Below are 24,649 nucleotides of genomic sequence, written 5' to 3' on the forward strand. Positions count from 1 at the left end.
GCACCAAGCATTAAATCCCTAAAAGTGTGGCTACATAAACTCTTTTTCTCTATGAAATTCCAAGCCTCATATGTTTATCATAGCAATGACCTTAGTTATTATTTTAAAGACTATACAAACGACTGCAGGACACCTGTAATGTGAAACATGAATAATAAAAGCTCAGAGACTGATATGGGGGTTCAACTTGAAGACCAGAAAAGCAAAGCATCCAGCCACTGGCTCTTACCGCAACCTCAGTCTAAAAATAGTGATCCTGCCTCCACGAAACCTCAGAATAAGTCTGACACTGAGAGATGTCTCCTTCTGATTTATAATCATCTCTAGTTCTGGAATTAAGGGTGTGCACTACTACTGCCTGGTTTCTATGACAAACTAGTGTGGCTACTAGGACTAAAGGTGTGGGTCATTTCTGTCTGATCTGTAAGGCTGACCAGTGTGGCTGTTCGCCTTTTCTGATCTACAGACGAGCTCTATTTAATAAAATACAAATAAAATGCCACTACAGTAATGGCAACAGAATAATGAATTAATGGAAGACAAACTCAAGGTGTATTCAGCAGAAACAATTCAAATGGGCAAAGTAAGGACACACAGCCCTGTGTGCAGACCTAACCACTAGTCAGTATTTTTTGAGGAGAAAAAATGGGTACCACCGAAGAAGGGGTCAAGAAACTGAAGCTGTTGATACACAATAATCTTCATAGACATGTTAGCTGGAGGGTCACATAAAAATGCAATTGCTCATTTCAATTTTAGTTCTTGGCCACAGTGAAAGCTGCCTCACTCAGAACCTTCTCAAGAGAAGCTAAAGCTGTGACTAGGAGTCCCAGGAAGTAGAAATACCCGCCGTGTCTAGAAGTGACTGGATTTTGCTTTGGTCCTGGATGACTCAATGTCAGGGATACTCTTCATCCAGGTAAACTTGTTGCCTGGCATGATACGTGTACTGTAGCTCTCTCACTTTCTGTACATGTCTAAGATGCTGTCTACCAACGTATTTAAACCCAACGTCTCAAATGTCTAGGAGACACAATACAGCTAGTGCCTGGTAAACCTCTGCTGGTTTTCTCAGCCAGAGTGAGGACAGGTCTGGTAGGAAGTGCAGACAGAACCTGGCCCTAAACCTCAGGTTCTCTTGGGATGATAAACAGTATGCACTCCCCAATACCTGGGAATGCACAGGTATAAGCTCCTCCACCTGAGATTTAAGAATACTTCCTACCACTTCCATCCACTCATGCCAGATGGGGTACAGAGGATAACAGTAGTTTACAACACTCTAGTCAAGTTGTAAAGTCAACCCCTCTTCTGTTTCCAGATGTGCCATGCCTGCTGGCACAGATACAATAGCGCCTTTGGACTTAGTATGCAGATACTGGTCTGGACATTTTCCCTGTACCCTTGGCAAGGCAATTAGAAGCAATTTTCCTTTCTATGAAATATCACAAAGCACTACAGAGAAATTATATCAATTCCCCTGCTGTCCTAACACGCCTGGCCAGCAGATCATTTTGACATTCCCCAGGATGCCGCACTGATCCATTGCAGTGATAACGCTATTCTAATTGAACTCAGGGAGCAGGGAGCAGAAAGCTCATCAAATCCTTTTGTAATATGTGCTTCTTATTCTGATTAAAAGATGAGTGTTCTGTAGGTTTAGGAGTCTGCCTCCCTGGTTAAATTTCCTGGGGTGCTATGTTACAAGACATGTCAGGACGTCCCTTCTAGTAAAGGGTACCTGTGGCTGTGCCTTAGCAATCCCACCCCAGAGTAGAAAGGGCAAGGTAGGGGTAATTCTATTCTTATACACCCATAGAGTGCTTTATATGGCTAGTTAAAGAAAAGCTTGCACGCAGCATGAAGGAGAATTTCTCCTGCGCCCACTCAGGTGAAGTGAATGATGCTATCTTAAGCCACAGTTGGAGGCTTCCTGGGGAAAATGTCATGATGCTGAACCATTCCACTTGGGGGATTTGTAGGAGGGTCTACTCTGGACTGAACCTGTTAATATACCGTGAGCATTACAGATGTGTTAGCTGGAGGGTCACTTAAAATGCAATTTTTCATTACAATTTTAGTATTTGTAGAAGAGAACTGTGTAGACAGCACTGGGAATAGGAAGAGTGTGAACACACACATCACCCTCATTAGGAGTCTACCCGAGGGCACACGTGGTGGGAAGATTCTCAGTGATCAAGTGGGCAATACTGCCTTTTCTGGGGGAATCTCAACTCCCTTCACCTCCATGGGCTACTCCAGGGCTTTCTGTGAAATGATCGGGGTGTCACAGATGGAGGTTGTGCTTGAACCTTATTAAACTGACCTTTCTGCTGTAGCTGCCGAGTGCCTGGTCTGCAAGCAATAGCAGCTAACCCTGATCTCTAAAACCCCATTCCCCAGAGGATCAGTGAGACACTCAGTGACAGCCTGAGTGTCTTGGACCACTTCCATCACAGGCTTTAACTATCTACACAGAAAAATGAAGACAGTAACTATGTTCACAGACTTCTTCAGTGCCACTGTATGGATGGTAAAAATGACTACCTATTTGGCAGAATTCTATATATCATCACTGGGTAGATAAGTTGCACTTTTGATTTTTCTTTGTGCTGGAGTAGACCCCAAGGACTCGTACCCGTTAGGTAAGTGCTCTACTAGGGATCAAATTCCTCAGCCTCAAGAGGACACAATTTATAGTCAAGGATATTTGAAAACTATTTCACCCCTTTAAAAGCCACTGATCCGACACATGATCGTCATCTAGGTGAATTGATTCATCATCCACCTCTTGACTGAAGGATGGAAGGTAATGATGGAATCCCACTACTCTAGGGGCGTGGAGACAGCATCCTGGGAGACTGAGTTACTGTCTCACGGAATGTAGTGTATGCCATAAATCGAATTGACCACCATCACTCCTCATGTCTGTGAAAGAAGAGGTAAAAAGAGGGGTTCTTCTTTGCTGAGTGTCACAGGGGTCCCAGTCCCAGGAAAGATGGGTTGTTGTTATCCAATAGGCCATAAAGAATTGGGGGTGTCGGTTTTCTGGGGTATCATTATCTGCTAGTGTTTAGCATTCTAGAATTAACTACCACAGCAACATATCAAAGATAAAGGTCACTAAGACTGTCCGCTTGGATCGTCCACCAGGTGAGGAGTCTGTCCAGTAAAGGGGCAGTAGAGCGTAGCAGCATATAGACTCGCAGCTACGGGCATTATTTCTATCACTTAAAGTTTACTCCCTTTATGTCTTAGGCACCTTTTATTTAATTTAACTTTTTGTGTATGATGTGTATCTTTGTGTAAGGTGTATTTGTGGGTGTGACTTTTGCATGTGGTATTCACAGGACAATGTTCGGTCTGCATTCTTATAATCTACTTTCTTTGAGACAAGGTCTCTTTTGCTGTTCGCTGCTGTTTATCTAGGCTAACCAATTTTTGGCTTTTGGGGGATTTTCCTATTTCTGCCTTCCATCTTGCCCCATTGAATTCCAGTTCTCCTGAATGATGTTCTCCCAATTGTGTAATGAGTTCTTCATTCACCGAGCCATTTCCCAATCTTCGAGACATCATTTATCAAGAGCACGCATCTCACTAAATTATAGTTCTCAAAGAGTATGACTGAACTGACATTACAGCACAGTTGTTGGTGGGAGATCAGAGCCGTTGTCCATATGGTCAGGAAACCTAGACCAGTGGCAAAGAAATATGAGGATCTAGAATCCCAGCCTTTGACCCAAAAGAACAATGGGGAACCATTAACTCCAAGATAAACAAGGACTTATGCAGAGAATGATGAGAAGCCATTGGATAATCCGTAGACCCAACGTGAACACCACTTACTGAGGTTACTTCAAATCTGGGCCTTTGTCAGACTCAGATTTAACTCAGGAAGTATAGACTTGGGAAGGACAAGTGTACGGGAGAGACAGACGGAAGCCCAGGACTAGAATGAACAGCTCTTCTTCTATGATAAGAACTCAGTGATCCCCGAAGTAGCAACATCAAGAAAATCAGGACAGGAGACATGACACAGCAGTTACAAGTACTGGATGCTTTTCCAGAAAATCTGGGTTTGGTCGCAGCACCTACCTGGCAGCTCACCACTGTTGTATCTAACTCTAGTTCTAGGACACCCAATGTCTTTTTCTGGCCTCTCACCTGCATACACATGACATGCAAATGTATACATAGGCAAAAGCACGTAAGATAAATGCTTTTAAACATTAATAATGAACGACATGAGCTTGTTGTTTACAAAAGGAGGTACAGCCAAATGAAACATTGCTGTTTTTTCTCTGAGAAGGAGAAATAGAAGTAAGGATGAAGGGCTGCAATTTTTAAATACTAGACTTCTATAATCATTTGATTTTTAAAGATTACAACAAATATTTTGGTAAATCATTTGAAAATACACAACAATTCAAAATCCAAATAACTTAGTAGGGCTGGAGGAGACTAAACACAGTAGCTAAGGAGGGTAATTGTCTTTTTACTCTCCTACAGGTGAAGAGAATGAATTTTTAGGACTAAGCTTCTCCAAGAATGAGTATTGCTCTATCGTTGCCTAAGATAATTTTGTTTGTTGTCTATTTAACTTTTTGTCACTATTCTGCATATCCAAGTTTTACTTTTGTTTTCTTTAAAGAACAAGTAGGACCTTAAACAGAAAGTGAAGTGTTTTGCTTTAAAAATAGAAGGCAATGAAGGTGATGGCTTTGCATTGAGGAGGATAAAGCACGAGGCCTGACGGGACAGCCATTAGTGTCTGCTGTGTAATCATGATGACCTCGCTGGACCTTCAGCATCCACTTCAAAGCTAGGCGTGGTGGCGAGTGTCTGTCACCCTCAACTAGGGAGACAGAGGCAGGAGAACACCTGGAGCCCTTGGCCAATCAGCCTAGCTGAATCCATGAGCTGCAGCTTCCGTGAAAGACTCCATGTCAAAAATATGATAGAGAAAAATAAAAGATGAAACCCTACATTGACTTCTGGCTTCTGTGCATGCACACACACGCACACACACACACATACACATACACAATCAACATGTACATACACCAGCCTGCATACACACATGTACACACACAGGTGCAGACATACACATCAACATATACAAACACACTTACAAAGAGAATAAAGCACTGTGGTTGCGGATCTTATGCAGTGAGGAAAATTTAACTAGGCTCATTGTAATTACATGATTTCTTCTTTGTGAGTGCTTGATAACTTATTTTTTTTAGAGAATAAATCAGAACAAAGTACTCACCTATATATCTTGTTTATTTTTGTCAGTTTTAGTAGGTTGTCTTGCATGTAACGAATAAGTGAAATTATTTCTAACAATTATTATTTATAATAATTATCGTCCATAAGTCTCTTGAAAGGTTCAAGCGAGGCACTGATGTCAGAGGTAAAGTTAAGGGTCAGTATTCATGTTCAGTGACAAATAACACATAAATAATCAATAGCACATAAGCAAGTCTTTTTCTATGTCTACTGGGACATGTTCTAAATCTAAAGAGAATGCATTTTACTCACACTGCACAGCTCATTTCTTTTGTCTGCTTTACTTCGGTTTGTTCACTGGGGGAGGAGGGAAGAGAGGTATTCAACACTGTGAATACGACACCTCTTTCTGAAACTTCCTCTGATCTTCATGGTTCATCAGCTCTGCAGGCAAAGTCAACAGTCTCTCATCTGCCACTCTCCAAAGAGAAATTAAAATATGGCATTAGCCAAGAAAAACAGAGGAACTGGTAAATAGATAAAAGAGTCAAAAAGAACAATTGCAGCAGTGACACAGAAAGAGACAGAAGTGGGCTGTACGGGGCAGTGGAGGAGTGACGGGAAGAATGTCTTTCCTGGGATTCTCTTAAGGAAGATAAGATGCACCAAATGAAGATCAGACTTTCTGCTAGCTTAGCAGTTTGGAGGAGAGAGGAGAAACAGAGGGGGCGGGGTGGGGTATGGATCTAGAGGAAATACAGAAATGTGCATAGACAAAGGCCTACTTTTCCCTTCACAGGGCATCTCTTTGTGTGTCCTCCAGCCTTTACCTGTGAAAGTCTGTCCACAGCTAACTCCTTCCACCTGCCCTCAGCTTGCTTCAGAGCACAGTGTCGCCCACCTAGGAACTCGGTGATCGTCTTGCGTGACTTTCAGGTCCCTCCACTTTGGACCGAATGATGCCTCCTTTTCAACCTACTTGCAAAGCTCTAGCCCCAAACTGCCTGTCCTGGGTGACAGGCTCTTTAAAGGGATGATTAAGGACATGCAAGCTTCCAAATATGGAAGCTATAGTAGCTACTTTTCTGATTACACAACTTCTAGAAGGAAGAGTTCATTTGAGCTTATAAGTTACAGTCGATACGATCCATACTGGTAGGAGAGGCAGGGTAGCAGGAGGCTGGAGCAGGAAGCTGAGGGAGCACATCTTCACTGTCAGAAAACAGACAGTGAAGCAGATGTGAGGAAAGTTTCATACACTCCAAAGCCCATCCTAGTGACCTACTTCTGCTAGCAAGATGCCATGTATTAAATGTTCCATAACTTCCCCAACCATCACCCTCCCATCAGGGGCCACTGTTCAAATATGTGAACCTCTGGGGAACAATTTTCACATGAATAAATCACCAGAGGCCCTAATCAAAGGGCACCAGTGTTAAGTCAAAGACCCACAGTGGCCCTATTGATACGACCAAGAGAAGCATTGTAAACATAGCTTATAGTTACAAACTCTGAACTGAAGGTTTCTGAAGATTTCTATTTTTAATTATGTGTGTATGTGTGTCTGTGGGTGGCTTTATGGATGGGAATGCAGTACCAATGGAGGCCAGAAGAGGGTGTCAAATACCCTGGAGCTGGAGTTACAGATGGTTGCGAGTCACCAAACTTGGATCCTCTGCAAAATCATGATGGGCTCTTAGCACTGAGCCATTTCCTCACTCTCCAAACTCGTTTTCTTATTGGTAGGGTAGTACACACTAAGTTAATAATTAAAAGCATATCATTGACAGTGCATAGACAAGTAACTTGTCCCTAATTATCATGATGAAGCTATAGACTCTACTCCTATATGACTAGATGTGCCAGGGCTGTGCAGGCATCAATGTCACAACCTCTTACATGGAGAAAAATTTTAGCTAGGAAGTCTTCCTAAAAGTCAAGCAATACTCCATTAATTATTGAAACATCTTTCTGTAACTGCTGCCATAAATTATAGTTGAAGACAAACATCTGGATGGTTAAGATAGTTGAGCCACACTTTAATCACTGGAGTAGAATATTTATATACATATGATTGTATATTAAAGTGTTCTTTAATACATTTGTCTACTTTGGGAGATGATAGATACAGCCATAATTTTCTCAAAATTTCCAGCTAAGGTCAATGAGCAGACTGTAGAGAATGCTGGCTGTCTCTCCAGGGTTCATTAGCTTCTCTTATCTTCCTCCCAATCCTCAGACTTTGATTAAAAAACTGTCCACTCTTCACTCTTCATGTGTCCCATCATCGTTCGTGTGTCCCTTTCTACTCTGAAGTCTGCCCTGGAAGAAGGACTGCCCTTGACCCACTGGTGCCCGGCATCTTCGTGGTATGGATAAGAGGAGCCCAGTAGAAAAGAAGAGAACATTGAGTATTAACTCCACCAGTTCCTGCCCTGGGCTGCTTTGAATACTTCCACCAATACCTTCCGTGTTACTCACTGAGTTCTAGTGACCACCCTTTCTCTCTTGCTTCCTCCCAGTCTATGGTGACAAGGGCTCTTCTGTTGTCTAGCCTAAGGTCCTGTGCTATGTCAAATATTTCAACTATGCTGAATTCACACTTTGTGCTCTGACACTTTCAGAGGACCGAAGCAAACACACCACCTCATACTGCCCTAAGGTCGTTACTATACACCAGTTCTGTTTCTTTTAGTAACAACACAAATATCTATACCATTCATGTATAGGCCATTTACTTTGGAAAGATATGTCAAGCTGAACACCAGATACAAACCTGTTCAGCTCCAGGTTGCATCTTGCAGGGCGGTGTTTTTTGGAAAGAGCTTTTTATACAAACTCATTTCTCTTCTCTATCCTGCGTCTCAGAAGCCAGAAATCTGGGGGTTGGATTTCCTCAGCCTCCCCCTCTTGGGGGCGGTGTTAGATGAAATTTACATTCGTCATGCCTTCTTGAAAAAATTCAGAAGGCAAAGGAGACAGCTGAGAAAATTTCCCTCCAGCTTCAATGTAGGTCACAGCAGGATCAAGGCAGAGCATAGCTGTGTAAGGCTGGCATTTGTTGCAGTGTCTTGACCTCTGGGTGGCAGCAGCAAGCTGCAGAGGTCTTCATGCACCTGTACTGCTTCCTGAAAGCTAAGGGCCCCCACAAGAATGACAGCCTTCCCTTTCCCAGTAATAGTAGGCACCCACATCCCTGGGTCATATCTTCAACTTGCCTTGCTTTCCTTCACGATCCTGACTGAAACATTTCATGCCAGGTGAACTCTAGACCTTCAAAGGTGGGACCCTTGTCATTTGATCTGCTTGTATTTGCCTACATTGATGACTGCTCTAGGTTCTTGAGATCAGTAGCCTGGTTGCAACAAGCTTATTAAAGAGAATCATTCAGGAGATCTTGTTGACCGTGGAGGAAGGGGAATGAGAGCTATGTGGGATACCAGTCACTCTGACTGTGGCCAGGTCTGCAAAGGAGACAAGCTCAGAGTCATTACATTGGTTGAGGGTGTGATCTGAGATCTGGAGAACCTCTAGGCTAGTGAGTTTCCATCTTCCTAACGCTGCCACCCTTTAATACAGTTCCTTATGCTGTGGTGACCCCCTCACCACCACAAAATTATTTTCGTTCCTACTTAATAACTGTAATTTTGCTACCATTATGAATCATAATGTAAATATCTGTGTTTCCCCATGATCTTAGGTGATCCCTGTGAAAGGGTCATTAGAACCCTAAGGAGTCACAACTCACAGGTTGAAAAACACTTCCCTAGGCTTTATATACAACCACGTTTTCCATGGCTGTGTCTCCCCTTGAGGCCATTGCCTTGAAAGAGGAACACAGGTTTCTTGAAAGAGATCAAGACGATTGCTAACGGCTTTCAGCCCCTGACTGGTGGTGGAGCCCTGCCCCTTTACCTTTGAAATGCTAAGGAACTGCTCTATTTAGTTTCACTGAACATTTCAAACAAATCCGTTTTGAAGACTGTTAAGATCAAGCAGAGAAGGAAGGAGAAAAACCACGTGTTACCAAAGATACATACTCATTGGGGTCAAGAAGCACCCATGGTAGGACTTCAGATAAATAAACCGCATTTTTTTCCTAAACTATGGCAAGTTTCCCCAAGGTATTAGCCCAATTAGTCAAAATAGACATAATAGAAACAGAAATGGTTGTTGGAGGAAGACCACTGTTTAGTTCCCAGCTGCTTAGCCCTGGAATAATCACACAGAAACTGTATTAATTAAATCACTGTTTGACCCATTAGCTCTAGCTTCTTATTTGCTAACTCTTACATCTTAATTTAGCCCATCTCCATTAATCTGTATATCACCACGAGGTCATAGCCTACTAGTGAAGTTTCAGTACATCTATCTCCGGTGGCAGATTCATGGCTTCTCCTTGACTCCACCCTTATTTCTCCCAGCATTCAATCCAGTCCTTCTGACTAGCTCTGCTCTGCCCCGCCCTGCTCTGCTATAGGCTCAAAGCAGTTCTTTATTCATTAATGGCGATCACAGCATACAGAGGGAAATCCCACATCAAATGGTCACTTGCTGACTTCATGCTGGCCTAGAAGGTAACCTGTATTTTACAATGTCTAGGGCAGAATGAGGCAAGCTTTAGAATAAATCTGGACTAGAATGCTCTTGGATGTTAGGCCAAGCTGAAGGGGTGTATGAGGAGCATTCTATACACAGTGGGTGCCTTGGAAAAGAAAGAAAGGATGGAGGACAGTCTCAGTTTATGAAGGAGGGACTCAGGTGACCGCCTAGGCAGCTACTGATCATGTTATGAAGGCTCTGATTTTGAGGTATAGGTTCCCAGCTCTATCTGGCTATTACAGAGAGGAAACTGTTTTGCCTTAATTTGCCAACTTCAGAAACATCTACAACAATAGCAATAACCATACTGCTGATAATACTGTTAATAACATCTTGTACTCGTTGATTACATGCCAGACACTGGGGAACTAAGAATGTTCCAGGTATTAGCTCATCGAGTCCCCACAAGAGCTCCGTGAACAAGGCACTATTATGATGTTGAATCATAGGTTTGTAAAATCTGAATCTATGAGAGGCAATTACCAGCTTGACAACACACAGGCAGTTAATGATAGCGCCCGGACAAGGCCCTCCCTACTCCAAATACAAGATGTTAAACACTGTACTATCCAAGTACGACTTTTCTAACTTCTTTGGGTTTATGCCTTAGAGCAACACTGGGGCTTTTCTGTAATAATACCATAGCCTGGAGGCTTATCCACAACATCCTTCCTTGCTGTTCTGGAGGCTGGGAAGGCCAAGATTAAGGATCTTGAAAATTCAATGTCAGGTTCAAAGAGACTGTCCTCTTGCTGTATTCTTACATGACAGATCCAATGATGGCCACACCCCTTTACAAAGTCACTAATCTCTTTCATGAGGACTCCACCCTCGTGACCTAACCACCTTTTAACCCCACTGCCACCTCCAAACCCTACCATATCAGCACCAATTTGAGAGGGGGTATACAGTCGATTGCCCTATAAACTCCCCCCTCTCTCTCTCAAATCAATCCATCCACTCTGCCTACTGCCATCATTCTATTAACAGATGTGATTAGATTCTTTAAAGGATAACTGTAGGACTCTCCTAACTGGTCTACATTCATGGATCGGGCCCCACTTCTACCTTACAGGAGAAGCTCAAAGCACAAATCTAATTCTGTTGCACCCGCTAGCTATTGAAAATACTCTCATGGCTTCAAGCATATATCCATCCTTTGTAATTTTAAAGGGCAATATTGCATGCCATCAGAAGTTTTCAACTTTGAAGTCCCCCCCTTCAGGGCTGCAGCTCTCTTTCTCCTCAGTCGTACCATTCCCTTGTAAGTCTTGGTTCAGTTTTATCTCCCTAGCAAAATCTTGATGATCTCTGCGATAAATTAAACAGGAGATCCCATAGCAACACCTGCCTTTCCTTGGAAAATGGGATTCTATAAGTATATATGATGAACATCAGCAAATCTTGCCCTCTCCCTGGTTACCCTGCACATACTGCTAAGGCAAGAACCAGCTTATGTTTGGCTTACCACAGAGTCCCCAGGGCTCAGCACAGTTTCAGCCAGGTGCTGTGTGTGTAAGTAACGGTTATTGGGTAAATGGAATTACAAACAGCCTTCCCTAGTTAAACAAAAATGATAAGCCCTTCCCAGAGGTCTAAAATGACCTTATTCCTTTTGTGGGGCCTGAAGTTGAGCTGATCATGGTTCAGTTAATTAGAGAGTCAGGATGGGTCACACGTGGACAACATTCCTGTGTGGTCTGGAAGAAGAGAGGTGAAGGGCCACCAAGGACTTCCTCTTACTTGGACTTGTGTTTCAGCTTAGATGTCTTCTTTCATGGGCAAGCTAAGCCCTGAACACAACGATCTCACCTGTAGCTCATCTTCTTACTCCATGTTTAGGACCCTCCAGGAACACTGATTCTGTGTCTATAGTGATTAAGAGGAAGAACCAAGATTCTTAGGTATTTTTCTTTTTAGGAATAGGCCTCTGGTGGCCACCTGGGAGGACAGTATGCTGTCCAGGAACAACTAGGCTCTGGTGGCTGTTCCCACAGGATTGCTCCAAGCGGTGACAAGGAAAGGTGGAGGTGGGCAAGCATGGGTTTTCATCTCAGACTCTTATCTCCTTCAACCCAAACATCCTGAGCCATAAGGTTCTACAGTTAGGGTTTATTTCTGGATAGGAATGTGGTTGGTGGCAGACTGCTGGAAAATAAAGGGAGAAATAAGATCTATTGTGTTGGAAAGTATTTACTTTTGCAAAATAAATAAATAAAGTGAAACTCAAGGGAAGGGAACAGTGGTGTAACTGATTCAGAGTTTCATTCCAAAACCAGAATAAATAAGTAAAATAAATAAATAAATAGATAATAAATAAAACTGTTTCTGTTTCTTTGACATATAGGGCATAGGGTGGGGCAGTGTTCATCTGGCAAACATTTCCAGGTTACAAGCCACCATCGCGGGCAAGTCACAGGGGCGGGAGCTAATGACAGGTGTCATACCATCTCCACAGTCAAGAGAAGGAGAAATCATGCTGCCTGCTCACTAGCTCAGTGCTATATCTTTACTTTATATAGTTCAGGGTCAAACCTGGGGAATGATAGATACTCCCACCTACAGCGGTCTGGGTAAGTTAAAAATCAAATCAATCCCACACAGCTATGCTACACAGGCCAATCTGATCTAAAGAATTTGAACAGACCTTCAGAACCAGCCATCACAGCTGCTGCTATTTCGACTGGATCTAGAAACAGGGATATATTTATTTTTTTCTAAATGAAAGGTAAATAGTGGGGAATATAGCTTCAGGTGACTGAGAGGCAGGATGCAAGGAGAAACAACGTCCGCTTTGTAAAGCAAACCATTCGGTGAATATAAAAAACAAACATGACCTTGCTTCTGTTGACAACTTAGTGAGTTCTTGCTATCTCTAAGATCCTTGCAACAGAGCTTCCACTAGCCTCTGTAATCCTTTTGGACTTGGGCTTCATTGTTGGTGAAAAATAGGCCGTGTTTGACTTTGCTTGGAAACCATCACACCACAACAAAATAAATCTCTCGAGGCGCCTAGGCAACGTGGGCTCTCTTGCACCAGAAGAAGGGCTGGTAAAGGATTGTAATGGCTCCGCCCCGTGAACAGTGGGTCCCAAACCACCGCTGTGAATAACCAAGAATTAACAGGACAATGTCAAGCATCGACAGTGGCAAAACAGAAAGCCTGCCTAGTCCCCCATCATTCCTATGACTGATTTGACAGCAGTTTAGGACGCTCTCTGAGGCGGATGAAGAGCCCACGGGCACCTGTGCTCCTGAAACTTCAAGTCTCTCCTTCCTGGAACCATCAGGAACTTCCAGGGCCATTTCAAGCAAGTTATGTTCAAAGGCCAGTTGTGCTGTGGGAAACGTGGGCAAAAGTTAGCAGCCAGTATCATGTCACATCCCTAAGCTGCTGAGACAACTATGTCCCCCAGGAAGGGGACCCCTTGGCAAAGACTTGAACAGAAAGTGAGTAGGTCACAGAAGGACTCTGGCTGTCAGAGAAGAGACAGTGACCAAGCTTTTCTAAGGAGGTAGGGAGACTCTGGCAAAGCTCCTCCGGGTCCCCGCCCCTAGCTCTGCCTGGTGACCTGTACATCCTGGGGCTGAGGAGGGGGCGTGGCGGGCGCGAGGGGGATGTTGGGCGGCTGCTCGGAAGCTGAACCCCGCCAGGGCGACCTCCGCTGGCGACTGGAGCAGCAGCTGCAGGGGGCGGGAGGTGGGGGAGGCCTAACCCCCTGGTGTGCAGCCTGGAGGAGGGACTGATCCTCTAGGCAGGGAGGGAGGGAGGGCAGAGCCAACAGCAGCCAGCGCGCAGAGCAGTGCGTGTGCGACAGCCAGGAGCACCGGCCCACACCGGGCTGGGATTGTTGTATTCTGTCACCAGGGCATCCTGGCTCCCGCAGCCCTTGCAGACAGCACCGGAGCCCCGGTTACGCGGTCTGGGTAGCAGCGCATACCCGGAGCCGCACGCAGCTGGAAGGAGGCGTTCGCTCGCGCGTCACCTCGCTGCTTGGAACCTGAATAAGGCCGGAACAAGGTAAATAGCAAAGGTAGAGACAGAGAGGAGAGAGATGGAGGAATGACAGGTGCAAGGAAACACACTGCAGCAAGTTTGTGCTCGCACGCTGACGCGCCGCGAACCTCAGGGAGAGGGGGTGGCGGCGGTGTGTGTACGTGTGTGGCACTCTTGGAGAAGGCAATAGGGAGGTTGGCTAGCCTCTTTGCATCTCATAGTACATATTCCTATTAATACCCTCTCTCTGAGTTGTCATTTCCGCTCACTGCACATCCCCTGGGCTCCAGAGATGCCCAAACGGCAGGCAGCGACGCTCTTATTGTTAAGGTCCTCGCTGTTGCTACTATCAGATGCGAGTGCAAGCGTTGAACAAATTCTAGGACCCTCCCTACCTCCACCCCCAGACTATTTCAGGAAGGGCTGGGGGAGGGAAGATGGGTAGCAGGAGCCTAAGGCTTGAAGACTGCGTGGAGGCCCAGGAGACTCCCCCTGGTGCAGTCGCTTCCAGGCAGAGCCTACACTAGAGGGCAAGATAACTTTCATCTACTCTCCAGAACGACGTTTTCCACAGAGGCTTTGCACCCCTGAGGGAGGAGTCCTGGGAAATGGCGGTTCTCTGGGAGCCAGGTGCATCGCAAAGGGCAGGGCTAAAAGTGCAAAATGCAGTCTCTATGGCCCAGCAAGGAAACGCCACTGGGAGAGGAGACTGGATTTGCTATAACTGCCTGATACTTCAAGCTCAATCTGGTTCACATCAGGCCTGTCCTAGTGAGAAATATCAACTGTTCAACCCTAGCTCCCTGCATCGCGCTTTCCTGAGCTTTTCAGTTTGGGATGGAAAACTTTTATGTATCTGAAAATATCCTGTGAATGCTATAAAAACCCCAAATACATTATTTTTAAAGGCCCACTTATCTTCCCCTTGACCTAAGGAGAATCTACCTGATATAGACTCAAGTCAACATTTGATATGGGAGTCAGACCTATGCAGTAGAAAACACAGGTCTCAATCAAGCAAAGGTTATTAATATGACCTACATCTCTTTGAAATGCTGATTTAACTGTGAGTCATGAGAATTGTCCTACTTGAGGTCCTTTATTCTCCATGATAAAAATTATTAATATGGATAAAAAGTTCCTGACATTGGAACACACAACTAAAAAAATGCACATCTATTTTTCTTGTGTCTGATGTCTGTTTGTATTACTCTGTGGAAGATGAAGAACAAAATGTGCCCTGGTCATGACTAACTTAATATGTTTCATGTTGAAGATAAAAAAAAAAAATCAGACTGATTGTGATAGTATTAAGCATTAAGGAACATTTGCTTTGCCTGGGGGTTACAGCCTCATTTGTATCTTTTTAAACTAAGGACTCCTTGCAAGCTGTCTCACGTTCCCCGCTGTCCCCTAGGAAGAGCTCTCCTCTTACTCCCAGGGAATGTGATTCAGAAAAAGCTAGTTTGCCATTAAAGATCACCTAGAACTGCTTGCTGCTGGCTGCCTTACTGGCTCCTGCATTCTCATGATTACCCAGTATACCTAGCGCTAGAGGAGGAGGTATGACTGGGCAGAACCAGAGAAGCCCATGAGGAGGCAAGGTGAGTGGCATGCTCACAGCTCCAGCTCCAGCTGCCACACCCAGTGACCTGCCTGGGACTGGCTAGCATGCAGGACTCAAGACTGGTTCGTGTGGACACCTTCCTCTTAAATATCGGTGCTTCCTTGTGGCTGAATCTAACGAGAATGAAGGTTGAGCAAGGGGTGAAATACATGCGTAACCCAAAGTAAGGAACAAGGGTAGCAGACACCATGAGGTGCACTTTGTACGCTGAGCTCAAGTCCACCACGGTTGAATCATGCCCCTGGTTTTCACCTGGGCTGCCTTATAATTACTCTGGTCTTATCTTTCTATGAAAGGTATCATTTCTTCTTCTTCGCCCATGTAATTCTTAATCATGACTAACGAGCGGCACTTTCGAGACAGCCTCCATGCATATGTTAGTAATCTACTTTATAGCCAGGGGAGTCCTTTTCTGGTGTTAGCCACCTCACTGCTTATTAATTCACGCCAGTACTAACGGGCAGGCAGAGAAAATAATTGTGTTTAAAATTGTGCATTATCTTGAACTTATTCCCATAACAGACTTTCCTAGAAAGGAGAGTGAAATAATTTCAGTTTAAATCATGGATTTGTCTACATGAACTATTACTAGACATTTCATGAGTACTCAGATTTATTATAAACTTACTTGCATGCTTATGGTCTCAGTTCCTGACTTCTGGGTCTAAATCAAAGACATCTCGCCTGGTTGGACTTTGTTGCTGATGTCCCTAGGACTGAAAAATGCTACTTGTATTGCACTGGTCAGGGGGGATGGGAGTGCGGGGGATCCCTGTGATCCAGTACCATTTCCCCTCCTGCTTTCCTCAGTTTTACTCCTTTTCAGTTGCACAGACAAGAAAGTGCTGGAGTAGCATGTTGTGCATTTTGAGTAGGGACCAGAAAAGTGGCATCGTGACAGCTCGCCACTAGGCTTTCCATTGGTTCTGGTGTTGAGAGGAGAGGATCACTCAGAGAATCCAAAGAACAGAGGCTAAAGTGCCTCGGTCCCCTGTGACATCAGTCCAGCAGATGGTGGCTGTTCCCACGCTGACCTGGGCGGCCACTTTACAAAGTCATTCTACTGTGTCATTTATGTCACCTCCTGCTCTGCTCCCTAAACAACCGGGAGGCTTGTCTGCCTTGCTGACTACACTGAGTGGCTAGATATTATACTATTATCCCTCACAAATAATTTATTACATGTTTTCTGTGAAACAATGAATACGGGAATCTTGCTTCTCTATGTAGTAAGGTACTTAGCCTTCCTCAACGGTTTCTGGGAAGATTTGGAGATGGGCCAGGGGCTGTCCTATCAATTGGCATACAACCCACTGATGTCCTTTCTGTTCATCAACCCATTGGCATCCTTCTGGTCCATCCCGATAACTTAGCTGTACCTCCCATTCCCACATTCCTCATCTCATAATCTCTAACATCTGTTGAAAACTGCCCTTATAACATGGGCAAAATGAGATAGATCACAGTGATACTGGGCCTACCTGCCCGTCATGATGTGCGTAGACAGCTCATGTCCATGACTGTTGCTACAGAGCCAGTCTCTTCAGGGGCCTAAGGACCACTATACCTTTGGCAAACACTTGCTACAGAAGCATGAGGATCTCTAGAACCCACTTAAGAGCCAGGCATCATGGTACATTCTTATAATTCCAGGACTTGATGTCAATAGTAGGATTTGTGGGGTTCTCTGGACAGTCAGTCTAGCTGAGTCGATAAGCTCCAGGTTCAGTGAAATATGGTGAAGAATGATTGAACACCAGATGTTGAGTTTAGCCTACACACACACACACCCATGCACACACACCCATACTTATCAGCATATACACGTGAACACATCAGAGATCATGTGAACAATACAGGAGTCAGGTCTAGGTCTTCCTTTGCCAGAGTCGGTGATTTTTCTGGCACTTCCTTCTTTGACAAGCAGTCGTTGGAAATGCCCCATGCAAGATCCTCCCCAAACTGACCCCTTAGCTGGCACCAAGTAGAGCTTAGACTTGTATTTTCAAATGGCTAGTCTTTTTTTAATGACTTCCTTTCATAATTTGAAGCTTCTTATTAATCACATGACCCTGTTGTACCAGCCAAGAGCAAGAAAAGCATAATTTCACAACATCGGGTGTCTGTGCCTAGGCAAAGGATGGAAGTGAAATAGTTTATCTTAGCCCTGACCAAGGAAGGATGTTGCACCAGCTCTTGTGCTAGAGTGGGAGGGGCTTGGTGAGGAGGCCCTGTCTTGCAGACACAAAATATTATGCACTTGATTCAATAATTAAAAAAAAAATCAATACTGGATGTTCAGCATGTGTCTGTGGATATAGTTGGTGTCAATGAGTGAGAAGGGAAGGCAAGAAAAGTTGAAGTCTCGGGACTAGGGTATAGTTTTTAATATGCACAAGGTCATAGGTGCCATCCCCAGCACTACAGAAAGAAAACATGACATGTTCCGGTCCCTGTATTGGCGGTGTTCACAGCCTTGTTGGAGTGAAGTAAGCTCATGGTGTCATGAGTACAAGCCAACATGTGCTTACCCTCATAGAGATTATTACTGCTAAAGCAATATGTATTGGGACAGCCAGGGAAGGGGTCCTGGGTTAAGTCATTAGTAAAGGTATTTCTCTCATTGGCTTTGAATTTTTATAGAAGTGATATAAAGGGACTTAAGACCCTCCAAATATCACTGATTGCACCATGAATCCATAGTATCTCCTAAGACCCCTCAGTCTGCTCTGTCTACCCTGGGAATGCATATTCCTAGATCTCATACTCTTGGCTGTCCGAGACCTGCCTACTCCTAGCTGACCCTTTATCAAACCTTGTAAAGTTACTTCCTACTTATTTCTTCAACTTTATCTTCTATTCACTGTCTCTTCTATCCATCTCCCACCTTTATTCCTGAGATGTCTTCCTTACCCAGCTTCCTAACCCTACCCACCCCAAGTAGAACCTAAAAATAGTATCTGGGCTGGGATGTAACTAAGTTAGTAAAGCATTTGTCTAACATGTACGAAGTTGTCATTTTGATCCCTAAAATGGCATAAATGAAGCATAGTAGTGCATACCCATAAACCCAGTACTAGAGAGCTGGGAGTGGGAAGATAAAAAGTTCAAGGTTACTCTCAGCTATATATCAAGTTCAAGGCCAACCTGGGCTCTGTGATATCCAGTCTCAAGCATACAGGCATCAGAATCTGTAATTCTAAATTTTATCTGCTCATTTCTGGCCCAGGCTTCTTGGTGAGAACCAGAACCACTCTTCTGAATATGCATGAAGGGTCTCTGCCCTCTTCCCTACACCATACTATTGTCTTTCGGTGTTAAGTACCGGATCACAGTCTTTCAGCAACAAGTACCACAGCATAGACCTTCATCATCTAGTACCAGAGCATAGTTCCTCAGCATCAAGTACCAGAGCATAGTCCTTCAGCATCAAGTACCAGAGCATCACCCTTCAGCATCTAGTACCACAGCATAGTCCTTCAGCATCAAGTACCAGAGCATCATCCTTCAGCATCTAGTACCACAGCATAGTCCTTCAGCATGAAGTACCAGAGCATCACCCTTCAGCGTCTAGTACCAGAGCATAGTCCTTCAGCATCAAGTACCAGAGCCTAGCGCTTTGGTACTAAGATACCAAGTTGTTTCTCTTGCTAATGTATTCCTGAAGCCAGGCGCAGCCTGGAGAGCAGCTTTCATCTTTCACCTGATGCATTCACTCCGACTCAGCTGAGATGTGAAATCCTCAGGGCATCATTCCAGAGCTCCAGCTTTGGCATAGCCCTCATCTTCTGTGTTCCCGTAGCTTTACACTCATACTTACTCCTGGGATTTTGGAAAAACTGTCTCGTCTACTTTCTGTCTCTCACTATGTTCTACACTCTGCAAAAATAGGTTCTGTGCCACATTTATCTTTGTAGTCTCAACCCTGAGCTCCAGGATTTCAGAGTGTGACTTATGCGGTGGCACGGAAACTGGGTACATGTGAACAGAAGCTGTGGGGAGAGAAGTGGGATCAATCATTCTAGGACTGATCTTTTTGTGATGTGGGTATGAACAACAAGAAGGAGAGAGAGATGCAAGGTGATGCAGTGATTTATAGAAAAAAAAGCCACAACTTTTAATTCTACAATCCTGAGTAGAAAGGGTGGGGCTACCTTAATCATCTGTGAACTCCTGGGCTGGTCAGGGATTGGTGTGGGGTAGCTGGATTAAAAAAAATTTCTGTTTGATTTTTTTTGTGTCTAGACTTAAACTAAGGATTTGCATGAACTAGGAAAGTGCCCTAGTACTGAGCTATAGTCCAACCCAATTTCTTCCTTCACCTCTGCTGTGTGTTAGGTATAAGTTATCAGTAGGTCCACCCATGGTGGGTAGATTCTAGATAGGTAAGCCAACATGGATGCAGATCATGGAGCTACATCCTTGCACTCGACAGCCAGGTTTTCTAACACTTCAAGGAGTGAATTATTATGGGGTTTCCTGAAATGTTTTTCATACTCTGGTCTGCCAATTATAGCAACTCTGGTATGTAGACAAGTGGAATGCTTTTCTTCGGGAGATGCGATTAGGTGGAGGTATAGGTCATTGGTGCATGGTTATATAGAGTTATTTACTCCCCCGCCCTCCCAACTCTTGAAGAGCCATCCACTGAGCAGTAAATCTTTCATCTATAAGATGCCAAGGGCTGAGTCTTACTTCTTGTACATATTTTTTCCAGTAGCCTCTGCCTCCCTAACAATTGAAACTCCTCCGTGGGTCTCTGTCTCCTGGATTGGAGTGAACAGATAGTGAGATCTTCTTCAGCATACCCTTTTGATATCTAAATACACATGTAATGTTTTTCTCCCTTTTGCCGATGGTCATCTTCAAAAGATATGACTGGTTTCATATCGATACATTCCAACTAGAGACCAATATATTGAGTATTTATAATGTCACTTAAAATAACAACTTGTCTTTGTGTTTAATGACTTACCAATCCATTATTCACTCATTGCATATATTTTAACAGCATATGGAGACTCCTACTTTATTTTTTCCCCTTCAAGCAGTGGAATGTTCCACACACGTGTGCGTTGTGCTTGCTTTAGACTTTTGATTTGGCCATTGTCATTTTTCTCTCAGCCCCGTTCCTGTTTCCTCTATCACCACCATTTCCGGAAGATGCAGAGTGACTTTCCATGAAGATTTGCTGGACTCAGGCCTCAGCACAGCCTTTATTGAGTTTCCATCTCTGAAGTCATTACTCTTCTCCCTAATTACCTTGTTCACAGCAAGACTTGGTTCAGCTCAGCTCAGGGTTAAGAATGTTCACCGTACATTTCTCAATGTCAGGATTTCATTAACTACTTGCCTACCTCTTTCTCACCCAGAATAAGAGTAATCAACTGCACCCTCAAAGCAGAGAGTTAAGAGAGGTGTTAGACAGACCATGTCCCATCTGCTTAACTTGCCCCATCCCGATCTTACTAATTACTTTAGAATCATTCTGTATCAGGAGGAAATTAAAATAAGAATATTTGGAAGTCATAGTCATCATGAACCATCATATATTTATATGGTTTCTTTTTTTTTATTTTTTGAGATAATATCATGTATCCCAGGCTAGCCTTGAAAGTCACCCCTCATTCCTTATGTAGCAGGTGATGACCTTGGATGAATGGTCCTCTTGCTTCTATATCTTGGGCACTGGAATTGCAGCCTTGAGCTTCTATGCTTGGCTTATGTTGTGGTGAGGACTGAACCTAAGGCTGTTCGTGCACTCTACCCATGAACTTACGCCCTTAGCCCTATCTGTTATGTGTTAGTTCATCAACTTGCTATTAGAAGCTAGGGTATGATATCCTTCTTGGAGAGTACCCAATGAAACAATACAAAAAGGGTCTGTAAAACAATTAAAATATGCTATAAATTAGTAAATTTACACTTTAAAAAGAAAACCAGGCAAGTGAGCCTCTCTTGCACGGAGTATGTTTCTCAACATCAAGGTTTCACTAGCTGACTTGTTCCAGGCGACCCACTTTTTATTTTATCTGATCACATGCTTTATTGGTCGGGTTTCTGTTGCTGTAACAAAACAGCCTGACTAAGGAGGAAAGGGCAGGTTTTAGCTGATGGTTCCAGAGGCAGAAGCCAAAATGTATCGTGGTGGGGAAAAGTTGGCATGGCGGCAGGTGTAGGAAACAGATAAATCACCTGTCGTCCATCAAGGAGGCAGAGAGAGGGACCGGAACTTGGAGCAAAACTATTAACCCTCAAGGGCCATCCCCAGTGATGTTCTTCCTACAGCAAGGTCCCACCTCTTAAAGGTTTCATAACCTTCCAAATCACATCACCAAATAAAGATCAAGCAATAAATATGTAAAACTATGCAGGCTATTTCTCATTCAAACCACTACAGATCGTAGCAACTTTAAAACTTACTTAGTACTTTAAGCTTTCTAGTCTTTTCTATATTAGTGGTTTCTCTTGATAGTGAATCAGACATTAGAGTGGAATAGGGCACATTCTCATTTTGCACTATGACTAAGGTGAGTATTTTTCATATTGTATTTTTATTGTTTTGCATTTCAGGTACTTGAGTTTACATAAGAGGGCTCTCTGTAACGTGTATCTCACCATGAGAGAATGTTGTCTCCTCACTGATCACCATGAGTACTTGGGGTTTGTCTGAGAGCCGATGGGTATAGACAAGACTGCACATGTCATCTGAAGCAGTGTAGAATCACCCCATACTGAGGGACAACACTTGGCATTGGTTCCATGCTATAAGAAGGACCATGGCAACCTCCAGGGCATCTTCAAGATCCCATCGGGACATTACCAACGTGATGCAGAGGCTACAAGGTGAGCTGGAAATATAGTTTTTATATATACACAAATGAAAGTATCAATTTATCTCAGAATGTCTTCTATTTACTTGGTCTTCCATTCAACTTTATAGAGTTACAGCAAAGAAGAGAATAGTCTGGGTGTCTTTCATTTTAGCATGTTTAAGAAGTTTGTGCTGTCTTGAGATGTCATGGACTCCAGGTGAAAAGAAAAGACAGATATAGCTCATTGTGATTACATGTCTGCTTCAGTGTCCAGTTGCAAAATCACTTATGCCAGTGCTGTTCTGATAGGGTTGCCATGGCAATGCTGCCCAAGCAGCCCCATGTCTAATCAGAGACCTAGGTTTACTGAGAACTTCCGTCAGGTACCTTACCTTGTGCTTATTTGTCTGTACTGATTTGTGACATCAGTATTCGTTGGACCTCCTTCCTGCTTATTGTTGGAGAATCTTTGTTCAACAAAACAACTGATCTGGTTGAAAATAGGACCTCAACCTCCTCCTACCCCCAGAGACTGAAAGTTCTGATTGGTTTTATTCAGCCCTAATGATCTCAGACTTGAGTGTGCATCTTGATCTGTGGAGATGGAATTGTATCCTCTGTCTGTATGATTTGCCTGTATGCCAGGGAGAGACTATTGAATCATTTCATGCACCGGTGGCATCGTTTACAAATGATTGGAAGGAAACTGATTAAGATCGTTATCAAAATGTGCAGAAGACTGTTCTGGTTAGGGAAGTTCATCTATGAGTTTGTTAAGGGTGACATTCTCTAGATAAGTTACATGCTGGCAATAAAAACAGATACGGAAAAATTTGACGGGACTCCTGCAGGGTCAGATTACAGTCTTACTTAGTATTCTTTGTCTTGTCCTTGGTGAATGACAGTCCTTTTTATGGAAGCCTTGATTGGGAGTGAGAGAGACTAAAGAAAATTTGTGTTTTAATGTTGTTTTATTATTTTTCCTAATGGTTATATAATTTTTAAAGAACTATGTAAAGGAGGGGAAAGAGTTGATGTCTCATCTCTACCCCACACCAGGTCTGCTTGCTGTCTGTATGCTTATAAGTTCCATTTGCAAAACACAGACCCAGTTCCCAACTCTTGGACCTTCCCAGGACTATGTAGTAAAGTTCAGGGATGCAGTCTATTAGATAGAATTCGGGATATGATCTAAATGCTGTGGTATGGTGAATTATGCAGATATTCGTAGAAGAATAACAGCTTGATGATGTGCCCCATTTGTTTTTATGGTTGTTTAGATTTTTCAGAAGCTCGTTAATGGCTTTATGTATTGAGTGCCCTGTAAAACTGGCGGTTTTGTTATAGAATTGAATGACTGTACTTGTATAAGTCATTCTTCTTTTTCACCAAAGTTATAGAAAGTAGAAGGATCTATGGCAGAAGCTGAACCTTGGGATTTAGGAAGAGGACATTTCTAAGCATGGATCATCTTGTATATCTAGCTGATTGATGGACAGGGGTGTGAGGCTTGCTGCAGAATGTCACCTCCAGCTGGCAACAATGGAAGAAAGAGAGGGCAGGAAGTGAAATGATCGAGCCGGGTGTCTGCTGCCACATTGATCTGCTGGGTTAAACCTGCTGATTCAGCCAGCAAAGCGCATTTTCTGTTCTCATTGTATGTCCTTAAGATGCTTTGCATCCACAAGGGGTGAGCCCTTCTGGCAAAGGAAGAGTCCTCTGTCAAGGGGATTTGGAAGCCCTGCTTACTCATTGGAAAGTACTGACAAGTGGCCAAGATCCTCATACTGAGAACTGCCATCATTGGCCAGGAAATTCAGACAAATGAAGAAATTACCTCGAGGAGAGATGAATTTGTACTAATTTAAATAAAGCCGTATTTGCTGTTTTCAAAGTTAGAAATTCATAAGAACATTTTCTAGAACCTTCATTTTCATTGCTGAGGGAGATGATACCCGTTTTTATCCCTCCCATCAGACTGTATTTTCACTTCAGGATCATGAATAACTAATAAAGAGCAGGGGGCTTTCAACAATACAACCTGGCTTTACCATCCTGCTTACTTTGTCTACAGCCACATTGTTGACTGTTTTCTCTGCTTTTAATTTGTAGTCCCCGCTCTCGGAATTCAAGTGCACACACAGATTGTGACATAATTCTGTTCAATCGTTCACCTTTGCCAATATTTGTGCTTGTCTGAGCATAATGTTTTAGGCTGGGATCCTGAATTATGGATGAGCAGTCAGACTGCATTGCAGAGTTCATTTGTGCTTAAAAAAAAAAAGCTCTATAACTTAGTCAATCAATTCTAATCTAAGCTTAAAGGAAAGCATAGGAGAATATTATATAATATAATCATCTAGACATTTTAAATGC

The 24,649-nt window shown here is 43.5% G+C and overlaps 1 protein-coding gene across 6 annotated transcripts in view; it reads left to right on the plus strand.

The window, feature by feature from the left end:
• The first annotated feature begins 13,639 nt into the window (after positions 1–13,639).
• Positions 13,640–24,649, plus strand: part of Syne1 (spectrin repeat containing nuclear envelope protein 1) — a 471,855-nt gene continuing 460,845 nt past the window's right edge. For 5 of the 6 annotated variants that reach the window (XM_057763198.1, XM_057763205.1, XM_057763207.1 and 2 more), the window contains exons 1-2: positions 13,640–13,855; positions 22,032–22,304. In XM_057763198.1, the coding sequence (XP_057619181.1) occupies positions 22,238–22,304 (67 nt within the window). In that variant the 5' untranslated portion in view covers positions 13,640–13,855; positions 22,032–22,237. The remainder of the gene's footprint in view (positions 13,856–22,031; positions 22,305–24,649) is intronic. The other variant, XM_057763213.1, reaches the window with a different exon arrangement.

The sequence above is a fragment of the Chionomys nivalis genome, chromosome 2, assembly GCF_950005125.1.
Source record: "Chionomys nivalis chromosome 2, mChiNiv1.1, whole genome shotgun sequence".
Taxonomy (NCBI): domain Eukaryota; kingdom Metazoa; phylum Chordata; class Mammalia; order Rodentia; family Cricetidae; genus Chionomys; species Chionomys nivalis.